The sequence below is a fragment of the Drosophila innubila genome, assembly GCF_004354385.1.
Source record: "Drosophila innubila isolate TH190305 chromosome 3R unlocalized genomic scaffold, UK_Dinn_1.0 2_E_3R, whole genome shotgun sequence".
Taxonomy (NCBI): Eukaryota; Metazoa; Arthropoda; class Insecta; order Diptera; family Drosophilidae; genus Drosophila; species Drosophila innubila.
Genome location: NW_022995380.1, coordinates 31,628,041 through 31,649,551, shown reverse-complemented (window position 1 = coordinate 31,649,551; position 21,511 = coordinate 31,628,041). Strand labels below are relative to the sequence as shown.

Here is a 21,511-nt window from a genome sequence, read left to right as displayed (position 1 = left end):
TTATACATTGACTATCATAGTTGAAGAATTCAATTGAATAAAACCTTAACCCAATTGTTGGACCAAATCATTTCATGATTATGAATCTGTGCTCATTGCAGCAGGCAATTGTTTGAAACTTATTTCGGTTGCAGGATGTGAGTGCTTCTTCTTCTTCTTCTTCTGTGTGGAAGGGGCATTCCAAAAAAGTGACAGCAACAGGCGCAACTACTTGAGGCATCTCTTTCACTGTCTCTCTCTACCCCCTTTCGCCCCTTTGTCCCCTTTTTCCACCCACTTTTAGCCGCATTGTCGCATTGCTGAACAACTTTTTTTTTTTTGTTCAGGCTTAATTAAGTTAAAGGCATTAAAGTCAGTGCTGCAAACGCTGCCAGTGTTGTCAAATGGCAAAACGCATTTTTGCGTGTTGCGGCTGCGTTGTCAACGTTGATTAACATGAACACAATGAATGACGGAGCAGGACAGAAGGAAAAGGGGTGAGAGCAGAGAGCAGTGCTGTCAAGTCAGCTATTTTCCCGACAAATCTGAGGTTTTTCGAGTGCCAATTTGGGGTAACAATTGTAAAATATATACAGCAAAATTTTTTAAATTATTTTACCATTGTGTATAATTGTGGACATTTTATTTTTTCTAAAAGTTTTTAATAAATTGGATTATAGAGTATTATTGAATAATATAGTCAATTTCTTTATTTTTTGCGAGTCTTTCAAATCTTAGTGTTCATAAAAACGGAAAAGAAAACTAAAAGAACTAAATAGAATCGAATTTTAATACTGGTCTAGAATATATATGCTTTATAGGATCGAAGTTGCCATTTACATATAATTTCACCAATTTTTATACCCCATTTGTCAAATTTCAAAAAGTTTTAAACTGATTTTCTTCCAATTTTCTATCTTTTTTCTAGCTATTTATTAAATGTTGCAAAAAAACAAATACCATATTTAAAAATCCATTCTTTAATGGAGTATATTTTTATTTTTAAATGTATATATATTTTATATTTTAGGACTTGAAGAGTGGGCAACACTGAGAGAGATGAGAGAAGGTGTTTCGTCTCGGCTCGTCTCGGCTCGTTTTGCTCGTGTACAGCTTGACAATGGGCACAAAAGCTAAAAACTTCGTTTTGCCACTTTGCATGCAACACATTTTAATGAGATCAGCATAAATCAGTATCAGCATTCCAAGAGGGGAAGGGGCAGGGCTGCGGAGAGGAGAGCAGTCCATGGAAGGGAAGGGAGGTGTATCAAAAAGGGGAGTGTGATGCATTTCATTGTACGAGTTTTGTTGGAAATGCAAATGAGCAACTGCCAACGGGCGTTCGTCCACCTCCACCTCCATATTCTCATCCTCCAACTCGTTCTGCTTCTCCTTTTCATCCTCCTTCTCGTCATGGCAACGGGGCGTTAATCAGCACAACGCCGCTTTCATGCTTCTATCTCTCTCTCTCACACTCACTCAAAAAAATTCTAATTTAATTACTTATGCTCGATGCATCTATTGTGACACACACAGAGACACTCACACAGACACACACACACACTTGCACACATACAGTGGAACAAAGCGAGCGTGAACATAAAAAGAAGTGAACAGCGCGACGTTGCGACGTCACGTCAGTCAGCCCTTCAACTAAACGGTTGGGTTATATAATTAAAGCTGATTGGCAGGCGCTCAAGACGAAGGAAGCCGAAGCTAAAACTGAAGACAGGGTTGTCACAGCCTCGCCTCGTCACAACTTATGCCTTGTCAATTTCGCCACACCAAATTACTGCTCACAACTCACTACTTTGAAATCGCTCCTCACAGCGTGCTCCTCTCCGTCTGATCCTTAAGCTGATAAAAATATGTTCTCAAAACTCTAAGAAATGAGTCGAGCGCATAAAATTCTTAGATTAAGAAAACATATCTTGGTTTTGAGAACATTTCAAATAAAAAAAAAATAAAATCAAAAAAAAAAATTAAAAACTATTTTTAAAGTATATAAATTATTTTTTTTTATATGAAATAGTTCATATTTTAACTTTCCTAACAATTTAAGATTTTCATTCTTGTATTAAGAATTTGGATTTCTTAGATTAATATTCTTAGTATTAGTAATATAGTCTTCATATGAATGTTCTTGATTTTAGAAATCGGTCTTCTTTTTTTTTTGAGTGAACAAGCTGGTCCTTTCCAGTCTCTTCTTATAGTGTGCTTATGATCCTGACATTAGGATCCTCACAACTTGCTCCCATTTAACTACTGATAAGCCTGCTTCTTTTTGTTTGATCCCTGTAAGCCGCTCTTACAGACCGCTCCCCAAAAGTCGATCCTCACAACGCACACCTCTTAAAGACGCTCCTTACAGTCTGCTCCTCAGAATCACTTCCTCACACTTTGATCCTTACAAATCGCTGCTTCCAGCTCACTTCTCACGACCTCTTCCTCCCACTCCACGTCATTTAACATTACTCAAAAACTAAGCGAGTGCAGCGCAGCAGTTTAACAATCAGCTGCATTTATCTGTATGTGGAAGGTATCTAAATTCATAACTATACATATGCATATAAATATCTAAATCATTAGACACAATAAATGCGCCCAAATGTATGCTATAGTTGGCACTCAACACGGGCGCCACATAATAATATAGAAATCATTTGCGTAGAACCCCCTTACCAGCCATGCCCCCCGCCCTTTCATTGTTCCCTGTTCATCTGTTACCCCGCTGAACATTGAAGAAGGTGCATGTGGCATGTAGTCAATTGTGGCAGGGGTAATGTGTGTGTCTGAAAGCGTAAAAGCGTGCAATCGCTACAGCGACGCTTCTCGTTCCGTCCCAGGGATGCCACTATGGGCAATTTTCACATTTTTACTGGAATAAATTCATTTTTCATAATTTTTTGTTCCATCAAAAAAAAAAAGATGGTTTAACTACCGATATCTCTAAACGATAAAGCACTATAAGCTTACTTGTGTGTGGAATTATTAAAATAATAAAATTATTAAAAGTTAAGAAAGAAAAAAAATTCAAAAAAAAAAAATATGTCCAATGTTGCTCAAAATGTGAAAAATTTATTACCAATCAAAGGTGAGATAGGCATGAATATATGAAAAACAAGGTTTCCGATCGATAATTCCAATTGTTTCTATATGTTACAACTGTTCGGTTTTTATAATATTTAACCAAAAAAGTAAGTAAAATAATATCACACCAAAACCTACATAACTTTTATATCGCAGATTCCAAAATTAGTTCCACACATTGATAATATATGCCCAATACTAAATAGTGGATTACTTCTCGAGTTATTAATTTAAACCAAAAAAAATGAGAATATTTCCCACAGTGTAGTGCTCTGCTACACTCTTTGAGGCGGTGTGTAGAGTACTATGAGGATGGGAATAAGGATGGGAATGAGGAAGGGAATGGGAATGAGGATGAGGCATGCCAGTGTTATACATTGAACTAATAAAGCTCGGCACGTGGCATCAACAATGAAACGCATTAAAGTCGATTACAATATGAAGTTGGATCTGAGTAGGAAAATGGGTAGGTGGAAGCTACAAGTTGAGAGTGGGAGTTTTGCTTTTTGAGTTGCCTTTATGGGCATATACACGTCATCAAGCAGCAGCAACAACAACAACAACATTCCCCGCGAAAAACCGCGCGTTCAACTCAATATTAAAAGGGGAAAAAACGTTTCAAAACCTTTTGTTTAAAAATGTTTGTTAAGGCCAATTTTTATAAATCAAAAATTTTCTTCAATAACATTCTTTTTGGAAACATCACCTACATACTTTTATTTTTTTAAATCCTATCAAACACATATTTTTTCTTCATTTTCACAATGAATTTAAACTTGTCAAAGCTTGCTTAAATTATAGTCAACAATTTTTAAATAAATATGTATATTATTTATATGATAAATAGGTTAATTTGAATAGAAGGATAGCAATAAATCGAAGATATATCAAACGGTAAACATTTTTAAATCTTTTCCGATAAGAGTTTGAATTAATTTTATTTTTAAGTAGTTTCTCATATAAAAGCTATATTATTTTAAAGGCAACCGTAACGATTTGCTTTATTAATTTAGATTTAAAATTCCTACTATAATTTTTTGTTATCATTGTTAGTAGTTAGCACCAAATATTAATATTTGACTATTTTAATATTGAAATTGATTTGTTTAGATAAGAGCTGTATTTCTGCTTTGTTGATCTATTTTTTTTTTTATTCATTCATTATTTTATAATTTTCGTATACTATCGAGATAGATTTAGACAATCCTGAAAGTATGCTCTATTTTCGTCAGCAAACCTCAGAGCTGTTTTATATGATTTTAGATATCACTTTAAATAACATGTCTGATTGTCGCATATTGAAAATAAAAGTTAATAAAATAACAGGAAAATTTGCATATATTCCATTCACATGTCGTGCTGCTGTTTGCTTTCTTTATTTTCTGTTTGGCACGTGGAACGTGACATTTTTGCATTGAGTTGTCATTGAAAAAGAAATAAAAATCTTGGCTATTTTAAATAAATGTGTTTACGTTTTTCAGGGGCATGACTAAATGCCAATGACAAGTGGATAAAAAGGTGGCACTTGATCTTAACCTTGGCATGCGATTAGCTCAGTTAAATGAATATGATAAAGAAATATGCAATGCCCTAGCTAATGTCTAATATCTAATGCGAATTGTGGGAATGCCTAAGCAGCCAAATGACGACAAATTGTGTGAATCGCAGTGCACTCTGATAAGCTCTGATAAGATGAGGGGCACGAAACATGCAACATGCAACACGGGACACGGCAACTGCGGCTCAGCTCAGCCCAGCTTAGTGTGTTCAAGTGGCCGAAGGATAAACGAAAATATGGGAGGATAAGATGGAAAATAGAAGAAAAAGGCAAGGTAAATAAAAATACACAGTAGTGCGGCTTAACCTTGTGTCGACTTCACAGCAGTGCTGCCATGTTAGCTATTAAAAGCTGAATGTAGATTTTTAAAATGGATTGTATTACATTTCCAGATTACCAGGTAACTTAAAATACTTAAGAAAATCTGTATAATAAATTTTTTGGGGAAAGAGAGCATAATTAAGATTTTTTAAAATTGAAAAGAATTTCGTTATAAATATTTGAATTAGAAAACAAGATGTGTATACGGGAATATAACGGATTCTGCAAAATTTTGATAGCAGTTTTCAAAGTTAAGAACTAAAAATGTTGAATAATATTTAAAAAATTAAGTACAAATGATTTCGAAATTCAACAAATATTTTGATAATATAAAAGATTCAATAATTTCATAGATATCAAGGGAATATCATTGTTGCTTTGTATTATATAAGATCCGAAAGACCTTTTGTATTTTAATAAGAAATCTATAATCTGGACTTTTCAATAATATAAAACTAATAAAAGTTTTCCAAGCAGCTTTAATAATTTATTATCTATTGCTTACATTTCTTTTTTTTTTCAAAAAATTAGCTATTTTAGTTCTTGAAATTCTGGCAACACTGGCATATGCACTTGTGGTTGTGTCGCTGCCTCAGTCGCCGCCTCTGCCTCAGTCACTGTCGCTGTTGTGGCTTTCATTGTTTGCTGTTGAACATACATACATGCATGTATATGTATATACAGATATATATACACATATGACCGCAGATCTAACGTAAAGAAATAAATGAGTTTTTCGCATTAGGAGGCAACGAAGCGACAACACCAACAACAACCACAACCACAGCAACAACAACCACAACCACAGCAACAACAACAACCACAATAAAGCGTTAAACGGAACGAAGGCGACTTCGCAAATGGCAGCCCAAGATGAAAAATGTTTTTTAATTTTTAAAAGTGGTTTCATTGTCAACCGTGCGTAACGTAAAATCTGCAAGGATACATGTGGCACGCACACACACACACACTCGCTCTCACTTACACACACAAACACTCACAGTTAGGAAATGGACCCCGTTGCGCTTGAGCAGCCGGCAAAAACCGAACAAATGCCGCCAAAAAGCCAAAAATTCAATCATTTTCAATGCATTAGTGATGTAAAAAAACATGGAAGCATCGATAAATCGCATTCAAGGATGCAATTTTTAAGTAATTTAACTCGATGTTTTTCCCTGGCAATGAATGAAGTGAAAAAATCCTCACTTTATACAAAAAAATCTTTCTTTTCTATTGTATTATACTAAAAATTATTTCCAACACGCAACAAAATCGATACAAAGAGTTCTAAAAAATACAAATAAATTGTGTGCCTAAATTAACGCAAAAAATTAGATCATTTCCCAATTTTTTCAATATTTTAATGTATACATAAAAAACAGATGAAGTGTAGTGTAGCTTTCTCGATAAATCGATAATACAATATTTTCATTGGTGATGTTTAAACTCAATGTTAAGCCCAATTTTAAACTCAATGTTCCGTTTTAATGTACATCACTAACTAAATAATAATCTTCTCATTGTAATACATACGGTCCTTTATATTCCTCTGGGTAGGGTATAATATATCCTTCGGGTGATGGTCGTGCCGTCTTGCCCACCCAGAAGAAGGCATCCGGTCCGGTGCCGTCGTAGGCAAAGGATTTAACAAACAGCGTCGACTCATCAACCGCATAGATGGAACCCTGTGAATATCAAAAAGTTTTCAGCATCCTTACATTACAAAATTGATATTCGCATTTGATGAGTTACTCACCTTAATTCCGTGCGCAAAGTTTGTAAACTGCCCAATGTAGCGACCATAGTACGGCTCTGGTGGTGCACGGCCGGCTGCTGTAAAGTGTAAAGCAAGAAGAAGAAGACGAAGACCGTGAATTAATATGATTTGTTTTACTCAACGAGTATGAGTGCACTCCAGTTCAAAAGTATAAGATCACCTCAACAAGAATATTAAAAAACCAGTTTTTCAGAATAGTGTAAAGTTTTCAAAAGTATTCCAAAATTTTTTTTTATTGATAAACACTTAAGATATTGAAAAAAAAATTTAGCTTTTAAGTTCATAAATATTTTTTTACTGTAAAAATCTAGGAAATATAGTTAATTGAAATTCGAACTTTTGGAGGAATTAAGAACTACTCTTTTTTTAAAAAAAAAGTTAATTAATGATTTTTTATTCTCAAACCTTTTTTTTAAATCAGTTTATATCACAATTATTTGATAAGGTTTGGGCAACTTTAGAAACTAAAATTATGCTAAATTGATATTAGCTCAGTTGCATAACAAGTGATACTGGTGTGCATATTATTTTGACCAAGAACGTGTGTAAATCTGGCACTCACATTTAAAGCTTTAGCAACTTTATTGCAGCTAAAAGTAACTTTCAAATATATATAGACACAGATACAGATACAGATACATCTACTTAGTTACAGCTGCAGTTACTCAAAAGGAATGTCGTATTCATAATCCTAAGATTTGGAATCTCCAAAAACAAATGAACTTCAGTCAGTTGCTTTACAAATTAATCCGCTTTCTCAAAAACTTTCTTACACAAAAAGTGCACGTTGCAAGTTGCACGTTGCACGTTGCAAAAAGTTTTGCTTAGTCTAAAAATGCAGCTTACAGTATTCCTACTCCATCAGAATTACATAGTTCTTAACTCAACTGGCTATCATATGCTGCTGAATAATAATGAGACTGACAATGGAAAAGGGAATGGTTATGGGAATGGGAATGGGAATGATGTTAATGTTTGATGATGTTCATCATGATGCAGATGATGATGGACTCTGTTTGCAATACCCTTGACAACTCCTTGGGGAGTTGTTGCTACCCCGCTGTGCCACGTTGCCATGAAATTGATTGAAAACCATGAAATTTATTGAAATTCAATGCTTGGAGCTTCAAGGGATAGAAATTCTACACGGGAATACAGACTACACATTGGAGATGTATTGCAAAAATGTTTAAACATTGATAAATACTGAATTTGAAGCAAAGCTTACAAAATTAAAAAAAAATACTATCAATTGTATCTACCATAAAGTATATGAAGTATAGAAGCAAAGGGTTCATATCATTTAGAAATAAATTTCTGCAATGCGGATTCCAGCTAATAATTCTAAGTATACCCTTTTTTTTAGATATTTATTCCTTGTGAAAGAAATCGATTGCGTTTTTTAACTAAAAATATTTGTAAACCTTTACATAATAATTTGTATTTTGTTAATATATATCAACACATGACTAACTAACTGTGGAGCTCAAACGGTCAGACCGAGGAATCTGAAATTTTGTCAAAACAGTTTTGATTTAAATAATAAGTAGTTAATAGTGTATTAAATGGTCGTTTCGACAAGGCTAGTTGTTGTTACTTATTTTAGTTGTAGTTTCAGCACTCTGTGCCACAGTCAATGTTACTCCAAAGTGGTTAAGGGAAACGTAAAGGGGAACCGGGAATGGAGATAGCTCAACAAATGATGCCAGGGAATTCCCCAGAATGTCTCAATTGTACGAGTATCGACAACAACAATGGGTGATGATGATGATAATGATGAAGGCAGCCAAGGTAACGACACCATTACAAATACAAAGGCCAATACAAATACAAATACCAATACCAATAGCAACAGCAGCCACAATATAGTACGAACAAGGGCAACAAGGATGACAAGGGCGACAAGGACGTACGCTCAACGTAATATGCATTAAATCTACTAATGCGTGCATTAATCTCTAAAGATTTGGACTTGCCCCGCAAATATGCAGCACGTGTCTCCATCAAATATACGTGCTCGAGGATATTTATACAATGTGATGACGAGCACGTCAACGTACCCCTTATAATATCCAATATTCTAACTACACTCAAAAAAAAAATATGTATGTTCCCCTGACAGCCAGAAAATTTAGCTTCAATAATTCTCAAATAACATTGTTAATAGAAAATAAATTTCTTAAAATGTGGAGCACCAAAAAAAAAACTTTTTTTCATTTATCAGAATGGATAATTCTTAAAGAAAATAATGCTTTGGGTCGAATTTTCATAAAACGTTAACCAAATGTCAATGAAAATAAATTTCTAAATATGCGGAACACCAAATAACACAACTTTCAAGAAAAAATAAAATCGATTATTAAACGAATTTCTAAATTGAGAGTAATATATTTTTTTTTTTAGTGTAGGGTTGGGGACGAACTAACGAACTGTGCTTCAGTCCGAGCCTAAGGCTGTCATCGTCTCTTCTTTTTCTAGTTGTTAATAACGTTGAAAACGGAGATGGGCATTGACAGTGCCAGAAGAGTGGAAAATAGAAGAACAGCAGCAAATAATAGTCCATTGCCCATGTATATCTTTCTTCTAGCTGACTGACTGAAGTGTACGTCGTTGAAAATGATAAGATTTTTAGAAAAGAAATAAAACTGATAAGGTACTACGCAAAGACGTTGACAGTTGAAAGAAATTGATTGAAACTAGCGAAATGTGACCCACATTTCAATAGAAAATTTAAGGGACCATAAATTGAAACTCTAACATTCACCTAGGGGATGTTAAAGTCCATAAAACTCTTCATCTCTCCAGCGACTAATCACATTTAAGAGCAGAGTTTGAAGAGATGCAACCGTAAACCTGAACCATTTGCAGACAACATAAGCTCTATAAATTAACTGGTAACCATGGTTATCAAAGGGGGCAACTCTAAACAGGGGTTGCGTAGTATCATATCATCAGTTTAACCAAATATCTGCATAGCTGTCTGACTGTCTGTCTGTCGAAAAGGGTTTGCCCGTATACTCCCCTCAATTGCAAGTGCGTCAACATATCATTGATGCGGGAAGTGGGGCAGTAGCTACAGAAAAGGGAAGTGGGACTGTAACTACAGAAACCTCTGCTGAAAGCCGTAACCACAGGCAACCATTGAGAAGCTTCCCAAAAAAAATAAGCGGATTTACAGCCTTGTCTTGCAGCTACAATGTCAGCATTTGTGCGATGGAACAGATTTTGCTAGACGAACGCAATTGTCCAGATTGTAGATGGTAAATGAACCTTTAACTATTAATTATCTGAAATTCAAAAAGTGCACCAAAATACTTTCTTTCTAAATTTCTTTCGTAATTTACTTTGTAAATTTATACTCTTTTCTGTTATTTGTGATTCTGAGCAACTAATTATTTGTTGCCTATTTTTAAAACATATAGTTATAGTAAATTTATTAATCATGTCGGGACGGCGCGAACGCCATTCCCGGCTACCAAAAATTACACGCACGAGTTATTCACATTAGGAATAATCGCAGAGGTCAACTCAGCCGAAAGTGCAATGACCAAGCCTCACTCCGGAGGAACCGCCTTCGTGATCACGGTTAACCTCTACGCCAGGTAAGTATGCTTTTCTTAGCTCAACATCAGGGTTTCCATAGTCTGGCTACTAGAACTGTTTGAGAATTACAAGCAGGCCTACAAGCAATTGCTCCCGAAAGTAGGCTACAAATTTCGCTTCGTTTTACTTGTTCAGGTAGCAATTGCAATTAGTACGCTGTCGAGCAGGGAACAGGGTACAGGATGCAGGGATAACGATAATGATAACGATAACGATGTTATAAATGTCGAGCTGACAGTCTTATAATCTCTATATTTATTCTATTTATTTGAACGGGCGCTACATCAAAGGAACAAATGATAATTAAATTCGCACTAATCTGGCCGTAATTTATTTTATCACATGCCCATCTTCGACTTTGACGTCGTCATCAGCATCCTCATCATGTTGTTGTCTTCGTTCCGTTCCGCATGTACAACGCACGAAATTCCAAATCAAATTTTCATTTACTTCCCAAATAGACTTCCACCCGGAAAGCAGGTTGTCCTCCCTCTCCTCTATCCTCTTACCAAAATGCCTGGCAAGGCTGGCGGGTTCATTGGTTGGTCGCCCAGTCGAGCATCATTAAAGAGCATGAAAATATTCCTCCCTCAGGAATGTTGTTGTCTATGTCTCTCGACTCCCTTTTTGCTGACAGGGAGGATGCCCTTCTACTCACTCTTTGTGCGTGTGTATGGATAGCAAATCGAATAAAATTTAGCTGACTCAATAAAAATCAAAAAGCGTTAATGCTAACGATATGACTTTAACCTGAAACCGAGTAAATTGTTGCTTGTGTCAAAGCCAACAACGAGGGGGAAAAAAATTCTCATTCCCTCCTTTACTTTGTCCTCCGTCCTTGGACAGAGAAGGGCGTAAATTTAGGCGGAAAGGCAGCAGGATATGGCAACTGGAAGCAATATTGCACCGTAATCTGACAGCGACAATTTTCGGATGCCTTTTCTTTGCTTTTGCTTTCGCCAAAATCATGGCAACTTTAAGACTTGCCCCGTTTTTCTCTTAATAAATGATGATAAATAAATAAGAAAACGTAGAAATGAAGGTTGGACTCGAAGCAAAAAACCAAAAGAAAACCGGCTAATGAATGCCATCAAATGGAATGGATTGGATATTCCTTCGGTTGGTCTGGCATCCTTATGGTGCCAATGATCGATGGATTTAACTGCCTCTCTCTTTTCTTAGTGAACATTTATTTAAATTACTATTTTTCAGCTGGATAGCCGCAATTATTTATATCCTTTCGCTGGTTTCTCACCTAACTATTAAAAAAACCCTTCAAGGATCGGATTATTTCCCATTTCCTTTAATACACTTGTACTAGAAATTTTCGGAAAATCACAAATGTTTCCACACAAACATTTTAAACTATAAAAAAATTAATATAGATCACTATTAACAGCAGTCATCGGTTTTAAATTAACTTCCATCAGAATAGCAACCCAAATCTCGTTTCTGCATTAATTTCTATCCATAAATACAAAAAGCATGCGCAAATATCTTAAAATTCTGTTTTAAATTGGATGTATACGATACGAGCTCTTTTACTGTGAAAAATAGCTATACAATCGGGATCACTTCGGGAAAGGATTGCACTAAATACCTTGAGTTTTGGTACTTCCTTCAGCATATTTTAATAGCTATTCACTTTCAAAATTGAATACTACTGTTTACATTTATTAATCATGTCGGGACGGCGCGAACGCCATTCCCGGCTACCAAAAATTACACGCACGAGTTATTCACATTAGGAATAATCGCAGAGGTCAACTCAGCCGAAAGTGCAATGACCAAGCCTCACTCCGGAGGAACCGCCTTCGTGATCACGGTTAACCTCTACGCCAGGTAAGTATGCTTTTCTTAGCTCAACAACTGGGTTTCTAGAGTCTGACTACTAGAACTGTTTGAGAATTATAAGTCATTGACAAAATCAGACGCCTTTGGCTAGGCAACAAAATATTACTATTCAAGCCCTGTACTTATAATCCTTGGGTTAATTATTTGTATACCTGAGGTCAACTCAGGTAGCTCTGAGACAACTCTTTGGAATTTAAAAGTAGTCCGCAAAAAAAATTTACATGGTAAATTTAAACGAAAAATCAAATTTAACTAGCAATAATATTTATTGGTATTGGATAAAAATAAAAATTTTAAATCTGAAAAAGAATAAAAAGTCTGGGATTTCTAAAATACGAAATTTAAAAAAAAAAATTTTTTAAAAATCACTGGGAAACCCATTTAGTTGCATAGTATGTGTTGGAATTGGCTAAAAATTGACTATCAGGGGACAGGGACTATCCCTGATTGTTAGGGATCTCAGAATAGCATCCCAGCGTATCATATTTTTATACCCACATCGGCTTATTATATCAAATAAGTAAAATTATTAAATTGGCAGGTTGTAGATTACTTTTATATCTTTGCCAGGGATGCAGGCAACACTCGCGGGAAATTTGTAAGCGACACGCTCCGCTCGTCCGCCCCTTTTCGATTTGAGTCGAAGAAGAGGGCGTTACCACTCAGCAGGAAGTCAACTCACAGCACGCAATTCTCACATCACAATACGCATTAGAGAGTATATACGTATATATATATATATATATATATATTTGTTTCAATTTTATGACTTCATGTTGCCGAAAACCAAACCACAAACGAAATGAAACTCAAATATGTACACAAAGTTTCAATGTGTTTTGTAGGACAGTCAAAGAGAGAGGGGAAGGGAGAGGTAAAGTTGCAACTGGGGATTCTAGGAAAGCTGTACAATTCGTAGAGATTAGAAAATTTTGCGCGGCAACATCAGAGAAAAACATTTGCCGCAAGTTGGGTGGTTGGGTAGTGGAAGGACACAGCTGGAAGTTGAGGGCATGGGCGTGGCACATTAACACCCACACAAAAGTCGCACAGACATTGCTGTCTCAGTCGCACGCGAGTGCTCTATTCTACCACAGCTGGTGGTGGTTTCATATGCAACCACAGCCACTGACATGGAGCCCTTAACAACAACAACAATAACAATTGTAACACCAACACCAACAACGAGAAGAAAAACGACTGCGAATGTTTCTGGCTTTCGCAGCGCACGCTTCAGCTAATTTAATCTCTGCAAATTGCTCGACAATCTGCGTGGCATTAGAACTACACACGTGAAATGAGAGTGATACATGCAGCCACCTCCCCTTTTCCACCCACTGCCACACTGCCAAAAAAAATTTCAAATAGTAAAATAAAAAATTTTTATATTTTCAAAAACAAGAACTCAAATACTCAAAACAGCAATTAATAGGACAGGTTTTAAAATTCAAAATAAATTTTTCGAGGAAAGTCAGTAATATTCGCGAATTTCAGATTTTTTATATGATTATTCTTAATATTAGTAATTTGGTCTTAAAATGGTTTTATTTCAAGCAGAAAATATGTAAGATGAATGTTGGGATGATAGAAGTCGCTCTTTTCTTTCAGTGCATGTGCTGTAGCTGGTGCGAATTAGATTACATTGCCGGAAACTCGCTAAAATTGAAGTTTTATTCGTTTAGTTTGACTGCAAATATGCGATAAGCTTGTCAGCTTTTCCGCTTTTCCCCAAACTTCTCAGCTTGTCAACGCAGCGATCACAAATCGCAATCTCAATAGCGTATCAAGACATTGCTACTCAATGTCAAACAGTTAAATACATAACCAGATTGGTTTCACTGTTTTATTGGTTAGTGTAACGCCCCTTGCAAACAATTCAACTACCAAAAATAAAAATGATATCAATCGAAGTTGCAGCAAACGGCTTCTAATTGGCTTCAATGTGAGCAGACTAATTGACATTCAATTTGGAATTAATTTTAGTCTTCTTGCTGAATGGCATAGATTCAGATATGACCTCCAATTGGATTTTATCTGAAATACCACATTGTCCAACTAAAAATAATTATAATAAATTATTTTTGTACAAAATTTAGCTTTCATTTTAAACCAATTCATAGCTGACATTGAATACATCAATAAATTATATTTGTTGGCATAATAATTCACTGACATTTGTGGAAGAAGTTGGACATTTCATTTTACTTAAAAATATATCTTAAAAAATATTTTTTTTAATTTTTCCGGAACTTTCAGAAGGCAGCCTAAAGGTATGCAATTTTTGTGGAATATATAAAACATGTTTTCTTTTGATTTTGTAGTCCTGATTACATAGTCAATATTTTAAATTGATTTTAAAAGCAGGCTCACACCGTTTTGATGCCACATCAATTGACTTATGCAACACAAAACATTAAAATCAAATGATTTGCACTCTTATTGAATTTATAACCACATAACAAGAGAGACACATACATACATAGACAGACAGATTGACCGAGTGTTAAAGCGTTAAACTTGTTTAGTAAGTGTAATTCCATTCAATATTCACAGCACGCATTCTGTCATAATGGCGATAGTGATGGCTAAAGTGATGGCTATGGGACAGCTATGGACTGTAGATTGTGGATTGTGAATTGTGGACTGGTACCACAGCACTTTCACACACATAATGAAATAAAGCCTTAAAATCGCACCTTTTGGCCGCTTTGTCATGACTTTTACAGAAATATGTTTGTTTGTTTTGTTTGTTTAATACTAATTACTATATAAGGAGTTGATTAAAAATGAAAACTTGAGATTTAAAATTTTGAATTTTCGAAAATTCAAAGGGGGGGACCCTTAGCATTGAAATCGATATCCAGAGGGCAATATTGTTTTTTTTCGAAATACATCAAATTTAAATGCAGAATGAATTAAGAGACCAAACCATGATCAAAATGACATTCCATTTGAAAATCGGTTTAGTTTTAATAAAGTTATGAAAGTTTGAAGTTAGTCAGACTTTGAATCAAGCAACTTTACAAGTCAAAATTTTTGTCAGATTTGACATGATTTTTTACAGAAATTTGAAGGGTCTCAGAATCAAATTTAAAGTGTTGTTTTATACTAATTACTATATAAGGAGTTGATTAAAAGTGAAAACTTGAGATTTAAAATTTTGAATTTTCGAAAATTCAAAGGGGGGACTCTTAGCATTGAAATCGATATCCAGAGGGCGATATTTTTTTTTCGAAATACATCAAATTTAAATGCAGAATGAATTAAGAGACCAAACCATGATCAAAATGAAATTCAGTTTGAAAATCGGTTCAGTTTTAATAAAGTTATGAAAGTTTGAAGTTAGTCAGACTTTGAATCAAGCAACTTTACAAGTCAAAATTTTTGTCAGATTTGACATGATTTTTTACAGAAATTTGAAGGGTCTCAGAATCAAATTTAAAGTGTTGTTTTATACTAATTACTATATAGGGAGTTAATTAAAAGTGCAAACTTGAGATTTAAAATTTTGAATTTTCGAAAATTCAAAGGGGGGACCCTTAGCATTGAAATCGAGATCCAGAGGGCAATATTTTTTTTTTAATGAAATACATCAAATTTGAATGCAGAATGAATTTAAAGACCAAACCATGATCAAAATGACATTGCGTTTGAAAATCGGTTCAGTTTTAATAAAGTTATGAAAGTTTGAAGCTAGTCAGATTTCGGATCTAGCAACTTTATAAGTCAAAATTTTGTGAGACTTGTGAGAGATTTATTTTGAAGGTGTATGCATACTTCGATACTGGCTCTTATTTGGGCCACGTTAATTAGCCGCCAAGACGAGGAGACTGCATGGCGTTTCTTTTTTTTTGAATTGAGTTCAACGACAACGACTGCGCTTGTGCATTTTAGTTTAATAGTTGAGCTTTTTGCTTCTCTTCTCTTCTCTTCTCTGAAAAGACGGTCGGGTTACGTAACTGACGGTGTGGGCCGAGTGACCCAGCTGCAAAACACTCGCCATAAAACCAGCCAAGTCTCAGCTACCTCTTGATGTGTAACTTTTGGGCCAAGTTGCCAGTACGAGTATGTATGGGAACTGTAAGCCAAGTATGACAAGATATAGCCACATTTGTTTAGTCCGACAGTCGTCAACCGGTTTACACACTACACATTACACCATTCACTTTTTGGCACTACTCGCACTTTTTTTTACCGTTTTTCCATCAGTTGAATGCTATTCAGCATGTCCAGAGCGACAGAGATATGAATGATTTAGTTTGTTGCGGTTCATTGGCCTCTCTAATGTCTTATCTCGCATTGTTTTGCATAATGCGACAAGTAATTCATGAACATAAATTATTATTTATTCTCAGCGGCAAGCAATTAAATCGAAAATTGTGCTACTTAAAATGCGGCTCATTAAGCAAAACATATTAATGGTCTCTATCCACTACAAATTTTTTGTTTGGACTTTTTAAATATTTCTTTTATTTTTAAAAAAATTACACTGGTTGTCTGCAATTCATTATGCTATACGCTTTTATTGTTAATAAGGGAAATAAGACAAACGAATTTAAGTACTATACAAATAATATTTAAATAGGAAAAAAACAATGAGCTTACAAACATTAATAATTTTACAAATTCAATGAAGGAACTGAAATCTTAAGAAAAAACTGCTACAACTGTTTTTTAAGAAGTAATTCCCACATTTAAAATATACTAAAAAAAAAGCTCCTGCTTATGGATTTTTTATTAATGAAATATTTATTAAAGAATTACATGATTACACTAATTTAAGAAAATCTATGCATTCATATAAGAATAACAAATTTTAAAATCCAAAAAAAAAGTATGCTAATGGCTATTTTATGAAATTATGGCGAAATTAGAATTCGGAGCACAACTGTTACTATAATTTTACACAACATAGTGGTTAATGAAAGAATAAAAACCAAAAGCCCGTGTGAATCTCAGATTTTATTATAATTTGTTGTGTTTCCCTTTCTCTTTGTTTTGCTGCTGACCAATTGCGTGACCAAATCGTCAGCGGTGTCAATGGTTCAATGAACCAAAAGACAACCTTACATTGTCTGCTGCCCCTCTGGGCCGCGTCTAATTATGGTAATTAAGCAGCTAAAGCAGCAGCCGCAGACTTATGTATTATACTAATATTAACAAAATAGACAATGGCTATTCTTTGATTTTAAATTCACATTTATTAACTGATCGTTAAATCTAAAGCGCTAGAGCCCCAATAAGAGATATCTATTATATATATGTATATATATTGCACGAAAAAATTGCCTCAGCTATGTTGTGTGAAAATTTCAGTCTCCTAGGTCTTTTGGTTTTGGCTGTGCAATGATCAGTCAGAGAGTGAGTGAGTCAGGACAAAGAGTTTTATAGCGATTGTCGTACCATTTAGCGGTAATTATGAGGCTGAAATCAACAAGCATGTAATACATGTCATAGATCTTCAACATGAATTTAGCTCATTAAAGCAAATTACAATCGATTTCTAATAATTTTTACCGCTGCTTGTGAGTTGTTTTAACAATTAGCGGCATCTTTTTGCGCACTAGCATAACACACACAATGTTAGTCATAATTGAAATAATTTATTTAGCCACGTAGAGAAGGCAAAATAGCTACAAACAAAAAAAAATATGGAAATTTGTTTATTATTATTTTATTTCAATTTTTAAATGAATTTCAGAATTATATGTATTAGGCATACAAACTTATACATATTATAAACCAGTAAACCAAGAAATGAAAGTAAATAAATTGGAATATAATATGCTGGAAAAAAATCAGAATAAATTCTACAATAAAATCGTGATCTTCCAATTGCAAATTTTAATGTGACATTGTTGCATTATTCCCATTTATTAACATGTCCAGAGATGCTGCATAAACTTAGATTACAAAGTTTCAAATTTAATTAAGACAAGCTTTATACAAGCTTAAAGCTTGTCTTAATTAAATAGCAACAAATAAAATTATATAACGAAAAAAAGGGAATTTGATAGTTTCTCATATTATTGACAATTGACAGATGAATTGCTTTGAAAAGGCGTTAAAAAGTTGTTTTTCATTTTGTAAAAAACTATTAAAAATCTGTATAGCTATGGAAATGACGCATCAACTTATTAAGACTACAAAAACGCTGAGATACATACATTTGATGTTCATTATTATTATTTTGTGGGCAGGTTTCAAGTGAGCAACTTGGCAACTTGGCAACTTTGAAGTGGCTAAGACCTTGCCAAATGGTGCTTCAATGGGTTCAGTTGAGCTATTGGTAATTGTATTTGGAATATTGCGTCTTACTTCGACAATTCGCAGTCATATCTAAATTATTGCGATTTAAGTACACTCGCATAAGGTGTTTGCCCAAATTATTCAGCAAGTAAGCAACACTTAAGTACAGAAATTTTGAAAAATGCTGAAATATGCTAGACTTAGACTTTTGTAAATAAATTAACTGGCAACACTGGATTTAATGTTGACGAAAGTAAAAAGGGAGGAAGAAAGAGGAAACCATCCTTTGAAGCAAGAGCGTGATCCTCGACACGACTGTTGGTGCTGATGAAGAATATATATACTTTGGGGCACACATAGTATTAAAATACATATTAAAAAAAATTGTTTTACCCTCCCACTAATTTTCGTCCTGCGTACGCCCTTGCTTCCATGCTTGGAAGCCTGGACGGTTACCGTTTCTTCTAAACTGATCTAGTACATCTTGAGAGTTGTGAGCACACACACACAAATTCACACATTAATTTCTTACTTACCTTGACAGACGAGGCAATTTAGCAGCGCTGCAACAGCAACAACAACAACAAACTGTGACCATGTAATGATTAATCCTGGTGTTGTTATTGTTTTTGTTGTCGTCGCTTCTCTTTTTATCCTCATTCTTCGCATGGTTGCAGTTGTTGTTGTTGTTTCTTCGCTTTGTTCCTGACGACGCCTTTTTCTCCACGTTTCCATGCCCAAAAAATTTGGGGCTATATTTCGCAATACAATAAAAACGAAATGCTGTCGAATATTTGAAGTTCCTTTTATTGGTATCGTTTTTGTTGTTGTTGTTCAACACTGGACACTCACTTGTGTGTGTATGTGTGTTTGCTTGTAGCTGTTGTTGATGTTGTTGGGGGCGAATTTCAGGTGGGATGCTGTATTTTATTTATTTGCGCGATCTTTTTTGCTGCTGTTATTCGTTGCACATATTAAATCAAATTTTGGTGGGTGTTCTTTTTTCTAGTTGAGAATTCGGCGGCAAATCGTTTTTGTTTGTTTTCCTTTCTAATTCAAGGTCTCCACATTGTAGTCTACACACATCCACACCGCTCGCCTTGGTATTGGTAAATGAGCGTGAATCGGGTGTGTGTGCGTGTGTGTTTGTGTGTGAGGTCTCCCCTTTTGTTGTTGTAGTGGTACAAAATGGCGTAGATTTTATCGCTTCTTCTTCTCTCCTTTTATTCTTATTGGTTGTATAAGTGTTTATTATTATTATGTATGAAATTTACTAGCTATATTTAATTTTTATTTTTAATTAATATTTGTTTTGTTGTTGTCACTTATTAATTTCTTAAAGAAATCTTCTAATTATTGCACAAATTCACTTTATTTGTTAATTTATTTGCCGCTTAGTGTTTTTTTTTTCTTTATTTATTTATGTAAATTATATAAAAATGAAAACAAAAAGTTTTTTTTTGGGCTTGGCCCATTTCAAAATATTCTCTTATTTAATAGTTATCATTGCACACTTTTTTAAAATTAACTAAAGTTTATTAAGTGTATTTAAATTTTATTCCGTTTTTTTGTAATTTTTATTGCTCCTTTTTTAGTTATTGTAGTTGTTGTGTACACTTGAGATATTGCATATGTATAATTTTCAACGCCAAAATGTGTGAAAGAGAATGAAACAAATGAAGAAAGCGTTTTTAAACGCCGCGACTCCTAAAACGCGCGTCAGGAACAAGTTTCGGCCTCGGACTGAAAGCCGCGTAAAGTTTACAGATGTATCGGAATCGTTCAACCAACACACACACACACACACACACGAAACAGTCAACAGTGCTGCCAACTTTTAAAAAGAAAAAATAGCTGTTACTGTCTTGAAAGGAACTAATTTTCTTTTTTTTGCGCACTGTTCTATAGTTTTAGTAAAAATGCTAATAACAAAACATAGCAGAATATATATTAAAAACATCAATTAACAACAGTGAAAGCCACCTACGGTTTGAAAACGATGTGGCAGCCTTGGTACTCCGACGTTCACATTTAGGTCTTTCTTTAACATGTTCTTTATTAAAAGTTTCTCTAATTTTGAATCAACAATTTTACATGTATTTCATTTTTTACTATTCTTACAAACGTAAATGATATTATTAAACCAAACAATTTATGAAAACATAATATTTTTTAAATTGGGCGCTTGATCATTGTAAGCTACGAGCCACTCAGATTGTGGCGGTCGGCCGATAGGCTAGTATATCGCACATAAAGTAGCAGTCTGCTTCTGTGGTGGGAACATGGCGCCACAAAGATACGGTTACATTCAAATGTTGCCGACTTCATAAATAGAAAAAATTTATATGAAACACAACATGCTAAGTTAATTCTCATTAGAGAGTGTGAGAGTGAGTGTGTGTCTGTATATGCTTGCGTGTGCGAGTTTTGTTGTTGTTGTTCTTCCTTACTTTCTCAACTTTAAGCATTTGCATTTGTGGACACAACTTTTTGTTGTGCCACAAAATCAATCCTTTCAGTTTATCATTAAGCAAAATTGACTTTGGCAAAACATGAAATTTTAATTTTGGGGTGATAACTCATTTTAAACAAAAACTGTTGGCCAAAAGATAACAAGAAGAAAAGTTGAAGAACCCGATATGTAATTCTACTGTAAAAAAAACATTCAACGAACAGAAATGTTACAAATATACTCACACATACACACACACGCACATTACATACATATACAAATGGGATAAAATAAAAAGAAAAAAACTTACTACGACTCCAAGGCCATACAGGGTGCCTTAAGCGGGTGTCTAAACTGCGCATGCACCTACAATTCAAGTGTAATATTATGTTTACATACAACTCTTACATGCCGGCTTGGTATACAAAAAACATAATTTAAATAAAAACGCGGCTTATGTTGTTGCCAATTCGATTATAAAATTGAATGAACAATTTTACTATTTTAAATTTGTAACGTTACGTTTATTGGAGTGCATTTTAAACTGTACTTAGCGCCATCTATCGACATCAATGCTGCGAAACAGACTTAAAGTGATACAGCAAGGCCCTCCAGAACAAATCGATAA

The 21,511-nt window shown here is 34.6% G+C and overlaps 1 protein-coding gene and 2 non-coding genes across 3 annotated transcripts in view; all 3 read right to left on the bottom strand.

The window, feature by feature from the left end:
- The window catches only part of LOC117789545 (protein Skeletor, isoforms B/C), a 35,626-nt gene that overhangs the window by 11,675 nt on the left and 2,440 nt on the right, over positions 1-21,511 (bottom strand). The window contains exons 2-4 of the mRNA XM_034628576.1: positions 18,968-19,042; positions 6,705-6,781; positions 6,482-6,633 (exon numbers count right to left, since the gene is read on the bottom strand). Coding sequence (XP_034484467.1) covers positions 6,482-6,633; positions 6,705-6,781; positions 18,968-19,042 — 304 coding nt within the window. The remainder of the gene's footprint in view (positions 1-6,481; positions 6,634-6,704; positions 6,782-18,967; positions 19,043-21,511) is intronic.
- On the bottom strand, positions 10,170-10,335 carry LOC117793071. Its single transcript, XR_004618214.1, has one exon. It is a non-coding gene; the product is annotated as a U1 spliceosomal RNA (small nuclear RNA).
- On the bottom strand, positions 12,013-12,178 carry LOC117793070. The gene has a single exon (XR_004618213.1). It is a non-coding gene; the product is annotated as a U1 spliceosomal RNA (small nuclear RNA).